The sequence below is a fragment of the Spermophilus citellus genome (assembly GCF_964194105.1).
Source record: "Spermophilus citellus genome assembly, chromosome: 11".
Taxonomy (NCBI): Eukaryota; Metazoa; Chordata; class Mammalia; order Rodentia; family Sciuridae; genus Spermophilus; species Spermophilus citellus.
The window spans coordinates 109009115-109022401 of NC_138192.1; the positions used below are offsets into that span (position 1 = coordinate 109009115).

Consider the following 13287-nt stretch of genomic DNA (forward strand, 5'->3'; position numbering starts at 1 on the left):
CTTCTCTTTGACTTTGATGTTCTATAGTTTTACTCTGAATTCACTGGATTTCCTGAATCTAAGGATCTGTCTTTATTCAGTAACAGGAACGTTTTAGTTATTTTGTCCTTGAAATTTGCTGTCCTCCATTCTCTCTGTTATCTCCCTCAGGAACTTTTAAGTAGACAAATGTGAAACCTTCTCATACTACCCTCAGGGTGTCCATGTCTTATATATTTTCGTTTGTTTGTTTGTTTGTTTCTCTACGGCTGTTTTGGTAAATTCTTCAAATATGTTTTCTAGTTTTTTAACTCTTTGTTCAGCTTTGTCTTACAGCTCTTTAATCTATTCATTAGTTAATTTTGTTTTTTACTTTCTGATATCTTCATTTTTTTTTTTTATGTTTTTGAACTGGAGCTTGAACCCAGAGGTGCTTTACTACTGAGCAACATACCCACCCTTTTTATTTTTATTTTGAAACAGTCTCACTAAATTGCTTAAGGCTTTGCTAAATTGCTGAGGCTGAGTTGTGAGTGTTGTGATTCTTCTGCCTCAGCCTCCTGAGTTGCTAGGATTACAGGTGTGAACCACAGTGCCTGGATTTCATATTTAATTTTGATGGTCTTTTGTACCTTCAGCAATCTTTCAATTTCTTTTTATTTTCTTAGACATATATTTTATATTCTGCACTTGATAATTCTAATAGCCACAGATTTTGCCGGTTCATGATGATTATCACACCTGATAGCTTATTTCCTTATGTGTCTAATGATTTATGATGAGGAATTTTTGGTTTAAAGCATCTTCCTCCAGGGAACATTTGTGTTTGCTTATGGAAGGTGCCTAGAGGATCTATTGATGTAAGTCTATCTTAACTGAGTTTAGATAATGTAGGAGTGTTGGATTTGATTAGAAGCTTCTAGAGAACCATTTTTTTTGGGGGGGGTCACTATTTCCTATTTTACCTCTAAATATAGCCAAAAATGAAATGAGTCAATCTGTTTCTGAAGGATGTTTTTGTCTCTTGTTCACCCACTAAGGAGGGGGGTGTCATCTTTGGGGGATACTGATTTTATAGAGGGGTCTCCCATCTAATTTTCCCAAGTTATTAGGGCTCAGGCTCAAATTTCATCACCTGACTTTATCAAAGCACAAGCCCGAAGCCAAAAGATTCGTAGCGATCTGTAAGGTAACCCCTAATTGTAGTACTTGTTGCCCCCATAGAATAATTTCTGGCTTTAGGTTTATTCCTTTACTTTACAACCTGCTAAATCATGTTTTCACAGAAGACTTTTCTATTCATCCAGCCTTTGTAGGTATCTTGTGCCAGGAGACAGTTTTCTGAATGACCTAATAGTGTCCAAACAGGAAATCACTCATTTTACCTTTAAATAACACTGACACTCATCCTAGACATGTAAATCTACTGACAAGGATCAGCTTCATCATGAAGGAATTTGATAATTATCTATAAGGGCTGAAAAAACTATTTCCCATGACACCTCATGAACTTTTGAGCTGGAATATACTTGGAAATTACCTGGGCCAACAGTATCTTTGATGTTCCTTAAATAGTCAACACACATGTACCCACAGTGTGTTGCTTCTGTAGTAAGCACTGAAAAGCCTGAATAAGATTCTGTCCTTGCCCCATGGGCTTGATGGCTGCACAGGGAGGGTAGACATGTTTTAGGCTGGTGTGCAATTTTAACAACAAGGGTATTCACAACTATGTAGTCACTGCAAAATATGTAATCTGGGAGGGATTAGCAAAGACTTATTGGAAGAATAATCATCTCTTTATTTGAAGTCTTAAAACTTAGAGTGGCATTTTGAGTTCACTGATTAATTTAAGAAATTTTCATTTTAAAATGCTCTTAAAATTGAGCATTCATATCAAAATGTTTAAGAATAAGCTCTTGTTCTGCCTATAATTTATTTTAAAATTATACCAAAAATAAATTAGATGAAATAAATATCAGAAACTATTAAAACTGTCAATTCTAAATTATGGGTATGTATTTTCTGTTATATTTCTGAAATTTTTTTGTAATAAACTGATCATAAAATTTTCCTAAAGTTTATGAAAGAAAGAAATGGCAATGTAAACATGAATACCTCATTATAAAACTATTCACATATTTAAAAATAAAAAGTGAAATATTATTCATCCTGGTTCTTCTTCCAAGGGTGGTTGTGTTTTGTTATGAGTAACTGAAGAACTAAAAAGAGAAAAAGCTAGAGTCTCCAAATTTTAGGCTGTTCTGTGTAAATATCACGGTTGAACAAGCTTCACTAATAATTAGTTTTTCCTGGCACACACAAAGGATTATAGAGCTATAATTAATGGTGTTAATTTATAAAGAAAGATTGGTGACTCATTAGGCAATTAATTAATTTCTTGCCAAATAATGAAAGTTATTTACTCACGTGATGATCAAGGAGAAGATGCTAATTACCATCTCTGTATTTTCTATGCTAGGTCATGGCTTTCTCAATCTTTTCATCTTTTTGTGACTATTTATCATTCTTGTTGTCAAAGAACCACAAAAAAATTAACCTGATCTGAACATCCATTATTCTGGGGGAGGTTGGTTTTCTGAATTTTGGAGGGTGTATTTGAGTACATGTGTGGGTGGGCTGGTGTCTCACAGGGCACTAGAAAAATCTCCCTTAACGAGAATGAGGAAAAATATTTTTCCATAGCTGTTTTAAAAGCAAGTATTTATAGAATAAACTGGTCATTAGATTTTACTTTTATATGAAGACTGTATTCTATCATGGGACTAACTCTTGGCAGAAAATAATACATGACATCACAGTATGCATTTTAGAGGGACAGTTAGTTACAGAAAGGTAAGAACACATGTTAAGCTCCAGTTTATGCAGTTTGTATAGTAGATATTGGGTACAATCTATTGCACAGTTGTGAATTTTCCATTTCTGTAACAAATACTTGACATATTTTATCTTAGAAAGAGAAAAGATTTATTTTGGCTCACAGTTTTGGAGATTTTAATTTATGACTGATTGGGCCTCTTGCTTTGGGTTTATGGCAGCTCATCATGACAGAAGTATGTGGTGGAGCAAAGCTATTCAACTCATGGCTGGACATGAAAGGAAGAAAGAGGACAGGATGGAGATCCCACTCTCCTTCAAAGGCACATCCCCAATGACCCGAAGACCTCCCACTAGGCCCTGCCTCTTAACATTTCTCCCATTTTCCAGTAATGCCAAGTTGGTGACTAAAGCTTTAATCCATGAGCCTTGGGCAGGGGGCATTAATTTTCAAACTAATAATAGTTAATAAGCAGTTGATAGAACAGATACATAAATGACAAAGTAAATGGATGGCAAGGTGCATGGAATTCTATCCAGATATAGAAGACAATCTTGGGCAAAGTTGATGGATAAGATTGATTCATTCTACCCTGTATTAGCAAGAAGGAAAATCAACCAACAAAAAAGACCTGATAGTGCTGCAAAGAGAGGCAGGTGGTGCTGTGCTCCTGAAGCAGGAGCCCGTGGGATGAGCTCCTGGGTTGCCTGTGATATGTGAAGCCCAGGTTTTCATTGTGTGAACAAAGTGAGGCTGTTTCCAAGAAAATGTTCTTTTCTAACAAAAGTGTGGTTGAGGAAGACATTTTTCTTTTCTCTTCAGCAGTGCACAGAGCAAATAGATATTTGTTTCTGTGTGACAGGTGGACGCTAAGAAGTTAATTTCAGGTTTTTCTTATTTTTTTTTTCACAGAAATGGGTGTTTGTGTGAGATTGTGTTAGGCTGATGATTCAAAACCCAACAAATAGTGTGATACCATGACACTGGCTAGAACAGAAATCTTCAACGGCAGTTAGTATAACAACACAGTGGTTACAACACATCTGGGAGAATTAGAATGTATAGCATTTATGGTAGCAGAATAATGAACCCTGAAGACATCCACCACCTAGTACCTGCTGTTAGGCGTGCGTGCTACACACACGACCAACTGGAAGGTTATGGATCTTAAAGTGGGGAGATGATTCTGGATTATCTGGATGGGCCCAATGTAATCAATCACCTGTGCCCTTAAAAGAGGAAGATAAGGCAAAAGAATGAGTTTGAATTGTGGCAGAAAAGGAGAGCAGTGGAGAGATCCAAAATGTGAGAAGAACTTAGTCTGTCTTGCTGATTTTGAAGATGGAGGAAGGAGTCCATGAGATAAAGGATGCTGACAGCTTCTAGAACTTGGCATGAATCTTCGATGACAGCGAACAATTAACCTCAGTTCTGCAACTTCAAGGAATTGAATTCTACCAACAGCTGACATGAACAAGGAGATGGATTTTCCTCAAGAGCCTCTGGAGAGTAATGCAGCCCTGCTCAGCCCTCGATTTTGGTCTTGCGAATCTATCAGCAGAGGTCCCTCTGAGCCTGCCAGACTTTTGACCTACAAAACTATAGTGAGAAAATAAATTTGATTTTAAGCGGCTAAATTTGTGGTAGTAAATTAATCTGGCACTTATTGAAAGTATGTCTTTTTGCCTTGCTGGGATCTGACATGACTGACAGGCTCTATTCTTGGATGTTCAATAAAGAACTAGTAGAAAGAAGCCCAGCAGAGCACAGAGTATTGACACTGAATGTTCCTTAGGCCCCACCAAGTGCCAGAGGCTATTCCAGGAAGGTAGTTAACATAGGAGACAAAACAGTCAAAAAATCTCCACCCTCACATTTTTTAAATCCTATTACTTTAGAAAGCAATAATTAAGAGAATGATACTGAAGGCAGTGAGAACTCAGGTGTTAGGGAAAGGAGAAAAGGGGATAAGGAGTATTTTGGAATGCAGTTTTAAGTTGGAGAATTTACTAAGAAGTTGACCTTTGAGCAAAAATCTGGAGGAGGTAAGGAAACGAGTCTGGGGGCAATGTGGGGAAATGGCCCTGGAATCCAGGAAGAGCAAGTGGCATTGTGGAGGTGAGAGCTGAGGCAGGAGCTAAAGTCAGTGAGAGGCAAGGGCAGAGAGTAGGTCTGCAGGCCCTTCACACATTGCTTAGACCTAGGTTTTGCCTCTGAGTGAGATGGGGAGTTTTTGGAAGACTTGGGGCTATTGTGTTAAAGGGTGTGTGTCATTGGTTACCAACTTTTTTGAGTTGAGTAAGATGGAGCACTCATATGTATGTACAACAAGTTACAGGAAGTGGGTTCATTGCTTATAGACAGGCTGCAAAGATTAACAGTAGCCTAGGATTTATTCTGAGCCAGTTCTCCAGGCTCGGAAAGCTGTCCTGGGTGGATGGAATCTCCATTGCTGTTATCCCACTTGCACTGCAGCTGAGTTGCTCAGGAAAACCACCCACAGTGGGTTGTATACCCCAGGGAACATCTGATGCTATTAGGCTCACGTGTTGGAAGACATCTTTTTTTTGGGGGGGTGGGAGACTGGTCTGTTCTAGCCAGTCTCCCTAGCACATTCTACATAGTTAATCTTGAGAACTGCAAGCAAAAGGGGGGTGGGGGAGGACTGGATGGCTCCAGTCTACCTAAAAGACTCCTGGAGAGAGAGAGAGAGAGAGAGAGAGAGAGAGAGAGAGAGAGAGAGAGAGAGAGAGAGAGAGAGAGAGAGAGAGAGAGAGAGAGAGAGAGAGAGAGAGAGAGAGAGAATGAATATGAATATCAGGGAGACCTGCCGAAGACTATCTCTGTAATTCTGGCTGGATGGTGGCTGTGGACTGTCATGGTGGCAGTGGAGGTTATAAGAAAGACAAGGCTCTGGATTCATCTTGAGAACCACAGAATTTATGAGAATTTTGTTTGAGATGAATATTAGACTCAAAGAAATTATAGGTAAAAAGATAAACCTGAATCTTAAATTTGTTTTGTGTGTCATGTTCTTTAACAGCATTTAAAAAAAAATCTAGAGTAAAAATGTAGCTGGTATATATGACAGGTAGAAGAACTATACTATAGTTGTTCACAGTGGTTTCCAGTGTTTTCTATATACCAATTGCTGTAACTACTATAGTGGATATACTGGAATAGTCTGAATATTTTAATTTTGCTAATCAAAGTTTCCTATTAATGGGTCTATGAAGAGACCAGGTAAGTGAATTTTGGGACATTTACATGTTAGTTACCAGTTTGTTTTACTTTTTGCCACAGGCAGTGATCTGAAATTTTGCATTTTGAATGCATTTGTTCTCTAATTTTTATTTATTTGCTTTCTATTTTTTTTTCTCATCAGAAGGTAATTGTTTCCCAGAATGGGATGGACTCATTTGTTGGCCCAGAGGAACAGTGGGGAAAATATCAGCTGTCCCATGCCCTCCTTATATTTATGACTTCAATCATAAAGGTATTGAGTTTTTCTGAAACTATTAATTTGAAAAAGAAATTGTCTTTCTCCTCCTCTGCCTCCTTTTTGGTAACAGACTCTATGGGAACTGAAACTGAGCATCTCAGTACCCTCCATGTTTTTACAGGAACCGCCTTCCGACACTGCACTCCCAACGGAACATGGGATTTTATTCACAGCTCAAATAAAACATGGGCTAATTATTCAGATTGCTTTCTGCAACCAGATATCAGCATAGGAAAGGTAATCATGTTTTTGAATTTGTGAATCCCTAAGGAAAAGCAGAATAATGCTTTTATGTAATTCTTGATTGTCAACCATTACATATAAAAACCATTTTATTCTATGACACACATACCATTAAAGGTAAAAGCAATATTGGAATCCTTTTAGATGCATCTGAACCTTTGTGGTATTTTCCTTAAGTTAGAGGTTTCTAGCTGAGATACATACATATATACTTATAAATAACTGTGTGTATATATTTTGTCACATTATTTTATATATAATATTATATATACAATATTATGTTGTATATAAAAATCTACATAGGTAGCCAGCAGCATGATTCATGATTTATTCTTAGTTACTTATGGATGACTACATCTCATTCCACTCTCTATATCCTGAAGGACCTTTGCATTTTAGAGAGGTATTTTCTGTCTCATAAGATTTGCCTGAAGGTGATTTCATTAGTAGATGAAAGGTTAGAGCAGTAGCATTCAAGAGGAACAAGAGTATCATCTGAGTTTTGCAGCACAATACCTTTATTTCACAGATGTGAGTCTACTGAGAACCAGAGATGCAGTGTTGGTTAAAGCTTGCTGGTGGAAGGGTCTAGAGCAGAGCCCTGGTGTCCTAACTTCACATCAGCATTGTGTGCAGTATAGCAATCATATGTGAACTTCAAAAAAAAACTTCAAAAAAATCATATGTGAACTTCAAAACTTCTAGAGTTACTTTTAAGTTATGTTAGAGAGTTTAAAAGTCATCCTCAAATTCCTATCCCTTTGACCTGTGAGTAGAGATATGGGATGAAAATGCTTGTGATGCTAGGAATGGATTTGATAAATTGATGGATAAGTAATTTTTAAGAGGGCCCTAAGAACAGTCCATTGTATATAAACTCCCTCACATTTTACTTTTTTTTTTTTTCGTGCCTATTGATTTTGGGAGGGAGTGGAGAGAGAACAGTAGAGAAAAGTGATGAGTTGAAGGTTTCTTTGTTCAGTTTTACAAATAGGTTGAATTTTCTTAACTTTCTTTTCTGTCATCAAGTACTAATACCTTAATGAGCTCTTCGATAGCTTGTTTAAAGACCTTCAGTTTTGTACTTCAAGGTTTGAAATTTTTTATATAAAAATAGTCAATATGAGGAGATTCTTATAGATTCCACGATGCAACTCAAGCTAACTTTGAGTTAATATAAATACTTCAGAATGATTGGAGCTTCACTGACGAAAACAAGCACTCCCCGGTATTTAGTGTACTCCGTGATGATCTTTAGCTGTGTGTTAAATGATGACAAAGATAGTTCTTCGACAGCTTTCAGTTGGCTGTTAAATCATTGTTTTATTCACACAGAATTCTAATCTTATTTATTTATTTGTTTAGAACTGAGATTGAACCCAGGGGCACTTTACCACTGAGCTACATCCCCAGTCCTTTTTTTAATTTTTTTTTTTTATTTTGAAACATGATCTTGCTAAGTGGCTGATACTGGCCTCAACTTGTGATCCTCCTGCCTCAGACTCTTGAGTTGCTAGGATAACAGGTGTGCACCAACCGCCCAACCAGAACTCGAATCTTACAACCATTTCTTTGTGATTAATGCATATTCTAAGTATCAAAATAATAAAAATGGTTAATAAACCTAAGATATATTCTGTTTCTATAAAAATGACTTAAAGGCTAACTAAAACTTTAAGAATTTTGTTAACATAAATTAATTTTATCTCCTTAGTGAAAACCATATTTTCAATTGTTTACCAACCTTAAGGTATAATTTAAGAAGACTCAAAAAAAGAAAAAAGCCACACCAAATATTCTCTAATAAGAAAACTAGGTGGCTCCCAAAGTTTAATGCTCAGTCAGGCAAAATGATGTTCCTTATTTATGAGATATAAATTATTAATGGTTAATATAAAAATTTTTGTAAGGAAGGAAATGTATGAAACTGAAAAAGTATGTATTGAGAATAAATGACCCATAATTTGATAGAAGAATAAGTGCCACATCACTATTGGGAAAATACTAAACTATTTTTAGCATGAAATTTTTTTAATTCTAAATAATTTCCATATCACTTGTTGGCCAAATGAGGTAATTATTTTTAATAAAAGAAGAGAAGGAACTCTAATGATAGGCCACAGGTTACTAAATTCTTTAGAGTATGATATTTGAAACAATGGCATACTGTAGAAATTATCATATAATATATCTCATGTCTAAAGGCTGTATGTACTTTTGAATGCAATTTAGCAATACATATTTAAAAACCTCAAAGGGGTCATAACCTTTGATTTTATAATTTCACTTCTACAGTTAAGTATAAAGATTTGGGGTGGAGAAACTGAATGAAAAAAATGTTCATTGAATAATAAGTCATTACAGTGAATATTTTGAAGAACTTAAATTTCAAGAGAGGAACTGGCTAAGTATGCCCAAATATGTATTTTTATAAAGAGTTTGTGGCATTGGAAAATTCTTTTGTCATGTAATTATCTGGAAAAAACTTGAGTATAAGTTTAGGATTCAGATCCTTAAAAGGATAGGATAGGGTATATAGAAAAAGAATAACAAAAATACCTATGGTGCTAGCAGTGTTTCTTTTGTTTGGTGAGAACTTGGAAGGCTTTTTTGTCTTCATTATCTATTTTACATATTATCTAGTATTTTCTATAACATGTTAATGTTTTATTAATATAAATAATATGCAATGAATAATATTTTTTTTAAAAAAAGGAATAAGAGGTAAAGTCCTTTGCTTCCAGCCAGAATATAGGCAGGTATAATGATAAGATTACGTTGTATGAGATGCAAAATTAATAATCTGTAAAAATTCACCAGTAAAATGAGGATTTCAAAAAATCTAAAGGCTGGGTCCATAGCAAAAGAAGAATAACCAGACCATAGATTGAGAAGAAAAGAAAGGAGGAAAGCTTTTTAACCACATTCAACAGACAAGGGCTAGCATAAGGGCATAGAATTCAAAGCAGCAAGCTCTAGTCACAGTGAAGTCCCATGGAGCCTTCACAGAATGGCACTGTGCCTAAGGCTGGGACAACAGAGCAGAGTAAGATAAATCTCTCAAGATGTGCACAGGACCTTCACCGAGTGAAAGAGAGTCTAAGCTGAGGGTATGGTACAGAACAGAGGAGCTGGGAGACACCCCTTGAGGTGCATGGAACCCTCACTGAGTTCAGGACTCCTATAGCCCAAGGGCCAGAAGAAGAGAAACTCAATTTTATCCCCCAAAATGTGCAGGTCTACAAGGCAGTAATCTGACAAAGGAAGCTGAGGAAGACCTGCTAGGCACATAGGGACTTCATCTCAGGCAAGACAGTGTTGGCTGAAGACTGGTAGGGCGGCAGCTGGAACAAAATCTCCTGGACTCAGAAAACCAGCTGGCATGTTCACTGAAGCCACTTCTGTTTAACATGGTCCTAACCAAAAAGTTAGGTCTCCAGATTGGAAAGGAAGAAGCAAAGTTGCCTGTTTGCAGATGAGATGATCTTATAAATAGAAAACCCTAAAGATGCCAACAAAAATTTATTAGAACTAATCAATGAATTCATTAAAGTTGCAGGAACAAAATCTCTATAAAAAATCAGTTGTGTTTTCATAAACTGACAATAAACTATCAAGAAAAAAATAAATCAAGAAAAAATACTGTTTATAATAGTTAAATAAAATTCTTAAATAAATAAAAAATTTATTATTTAACAAAGCAAGTGAAAGACCTGGATACTGAAAACTATAAAACAATGATGAAAGAAACTGAAGAAACAAATAGGTGGAAATATCTTTTCTGTGTTCACAGATTGGGAGAATTAATATTGTTAAAATGTCTATACTACCTAAAATGATCTACAGATTCAATGAAGCCCTTATCAAAATTCTTATTTTTTTTTACCAAAATAGAAAAATAATTTTGAAATATGTATTGAATCATGAAAGACCCTGAATAGCCAAAGCTATCTTGAGCAAAAAGCAACAAAGCTGGAGTGTTCACATTATCTGGTTTCAGAATGTGCTACAAAGCTGTAATATTCAAAACAGCATGGTACTAGCATAAAAACAGACACATAAACCAATAAACAGTATAGAGAACCCATAAATAAATCCATACATTAATGGCCAACTGATTTTCAACAAAGACGCCAAGAACACACAGTGAAGAAAGGGTAGTGTTTTCTGTAAAGAGTACTAGGAAAACTGGATATGTACAGATAGAAGAATGAAATTAGGCCCTTAACGTACAAAGCTCAACTTGGAGTGGATAAATTTAAGACTTGACATTGTAAAACAACAAGAGGAAAGTATAGGAGGAACTCTTGATGAAATTAGTCTGGGTAATGAGTTTTTTGGATATGGCCCCCCAAGCTCAGAAAATAAAAACAAATAGACAAATGGAATTGCCTTAAACTAAAGAGCTTCAAGAAAACCAGAAAAGCAATCAACAGAATGAAGAGAAAACCTATAGACTGGGAGAAAATACTCACAAAGCATAAGCTGATAAGGGGCTAATCTCCAAAATATTTAAGGAATCCAGAAAACTCAAGAGCAATAAAACAACACATTTATAAAACTGACAAAGGATATGAACAGACATTTCTCAAAAGAGGACATACATATGGTCAGTGGATATGAAAAAAATGCTCAGCATCACCAATCATCAGAAAAATGTAGATTAAAGCCACAAAGAGAGATATCACCTTACATTTGCCAGAATGGCTTTATCAAAAAGACAAAAGATATCAAGTGATGGAGAGGCTTTAGAGAAAGGGAAGGTAAATGAGTATAACTATTACGGAAAACAGGGTGGAGATTCCTCAGAACATTAATAATTACCATATTATCCAGCAATCCCACTGCTGGAAATTTGTCAAAAGTAAAGAAATCTCATGTTGAAGACATTTGCACTCCCGTGATCATTGCAGTGTAGTTACGGTTGCCAAGATATGGAAACAACCTCAGTGTTGTCAGAAAGGAAAACTAGTCTGAACTAAGAGGAGAAATAGTGAAATCTCAGCATGTAGGAGTTTTTAAACATTATTCTCATAGATCCATTAGACAAAAATTTCCATATCTTTCAAACAATGATTAAGTGGACATTTATAGAACACTATACCCAATAACTACAAAATTCACATTCTTTTAAAGTTTCACCAATATTATTTGTTGGTTTACAGAGTAAGTTTCAGCGAATTTCAACATTGAAATCAGAGCATAATTTTTGACTATAAAAGTGTTAATTAAAAATCAATTATAGTATTTATATAATTTATAAGTAGTTGGAAATTATATGACTCATGGTACAAGTTCAAACTGAATAAACCAAACCAAAGCCCAAAATATGAAAAACTGTGGAAAATACCATAAGCAGAGCTTAGAAGTAAATGTATAATTTTGGGAACTTAATTAGGAAAGAAGAAAGGTAAGAATTTAATGATCAAATATTTCACATTAAACTATATAAAATAATTCCTAGAGGGCTGGAGTTGTAGCTCAGTGGTAGAATGCTTGCTTTGCACACATGAGGCCCTGGGTTCAATCCTCACACCATATAAAAGTAAATAAATACAAATAAAGACATTGTGCCCATCTACAACTAAAAACATATTAAAAAAAAGTAATTCCTAGAGTGACCGCTTAAAACTCTACCAAAATATACACCAAATGGAATTCTAAAAACTATTCAAGCAACACACAGGATTGCAAGAAAAATAAAACAGAAACGAGAAATAGTACAACATAAAATAAAAAAAATAAAAGGATGGATTTAGCCTTAACATATCAGTATTATATTAAAAATATATGGTATAAATACACTAATTAAAACACGACTAAACTACATACTATCTACAAGAAACTCATTAAAATGTAATGATTAATCGGATACAAAAATACATCAAAAAAATTGTGCACCATGATCAAGTAGGATTCATCCCTGGGATGCAAGGATGGTTCAATATACGGAAATCAATAAATGTTATTCACCACATCAGTAGACGTAAAGATAAGAACCATATGATCATCTCGATAGACACAGAAAAAGCATTCGACAAAGTACAGCATCTCTTTATGTTCAAAACATTAGAAAAACTAGGGATAACAGGAACTTACCTTGACATTGTAAAAGCTATCTATGCTAAGCCTCAGGCTAGCATCATTCTGAATGGAGAAAAATTGAAGGCATTCCCTCTAAAATCTGGAACAAGACAAGGATGCCCTCTATCACCACTTCTATTCAATATAGTTCTCGAAACACTGGCCAGAGCAATTAGACAGACGAAAGAAATTCAAGGCATAAAAATAGGAAAAGAAGAACTTAAATTATCACTATTTGCGGACAACATGATTCTATACCTAGAAGACCCAAAAGGGTCTACAAAAAAACTACTAGAACTAATAAATGAATTCAGCAAAGTAGCAGGATATAAAATCAACATGCATAAGTCAAAGGCATTTCTGTATATCAGCGACAAAACTTCTGAAACGGAAATGAGGAAAAACACTCCATTCACAATATCCTCAAAAAAAAAAATACTTGGGAATCAACCTAACAAAAGAGATGAAAGATTTATACAATGAAAACTACAGAACCCTAAAGAGAGAAGTAGAAGAAGATCTTAGAAAATGGAAAAATATACCCTGTTCATGGATAGGCAGAACTAACATCATCAAAATGGCGATATTACCAAAAGTTCTCTATAGGTTTAATGCAATGCCAATCAAATTCCCAATGGCA

The 13287-nt window shown here is 35.3% G+C and overlaps 1 protein-coding gene across 1 annotated transcript in view; it reads left to right on the forward strand.

The window, feature by feature from the left end:
- PTH2R (parathyroid hormone 2 receptor) overlaps window positions 1-13287 on the forward strand; it is a 101553-nt gene that overhangs the window by 33264 nt on the left and 55002 nt on the right. The window contains exons 3-4 of the mRNA XM_081260631.1: window positions 6204-6314; window positions 6442-6557. Of these exons, the coding sequence (XP_081116757.1) occupies window positions 6204-6314; window positions 6442-6557 (227 nt within the window). The remainder of the gene's footprint in view (window positions 1-6203; window positions 6315-6441; window positions 6558-13287) is intronic.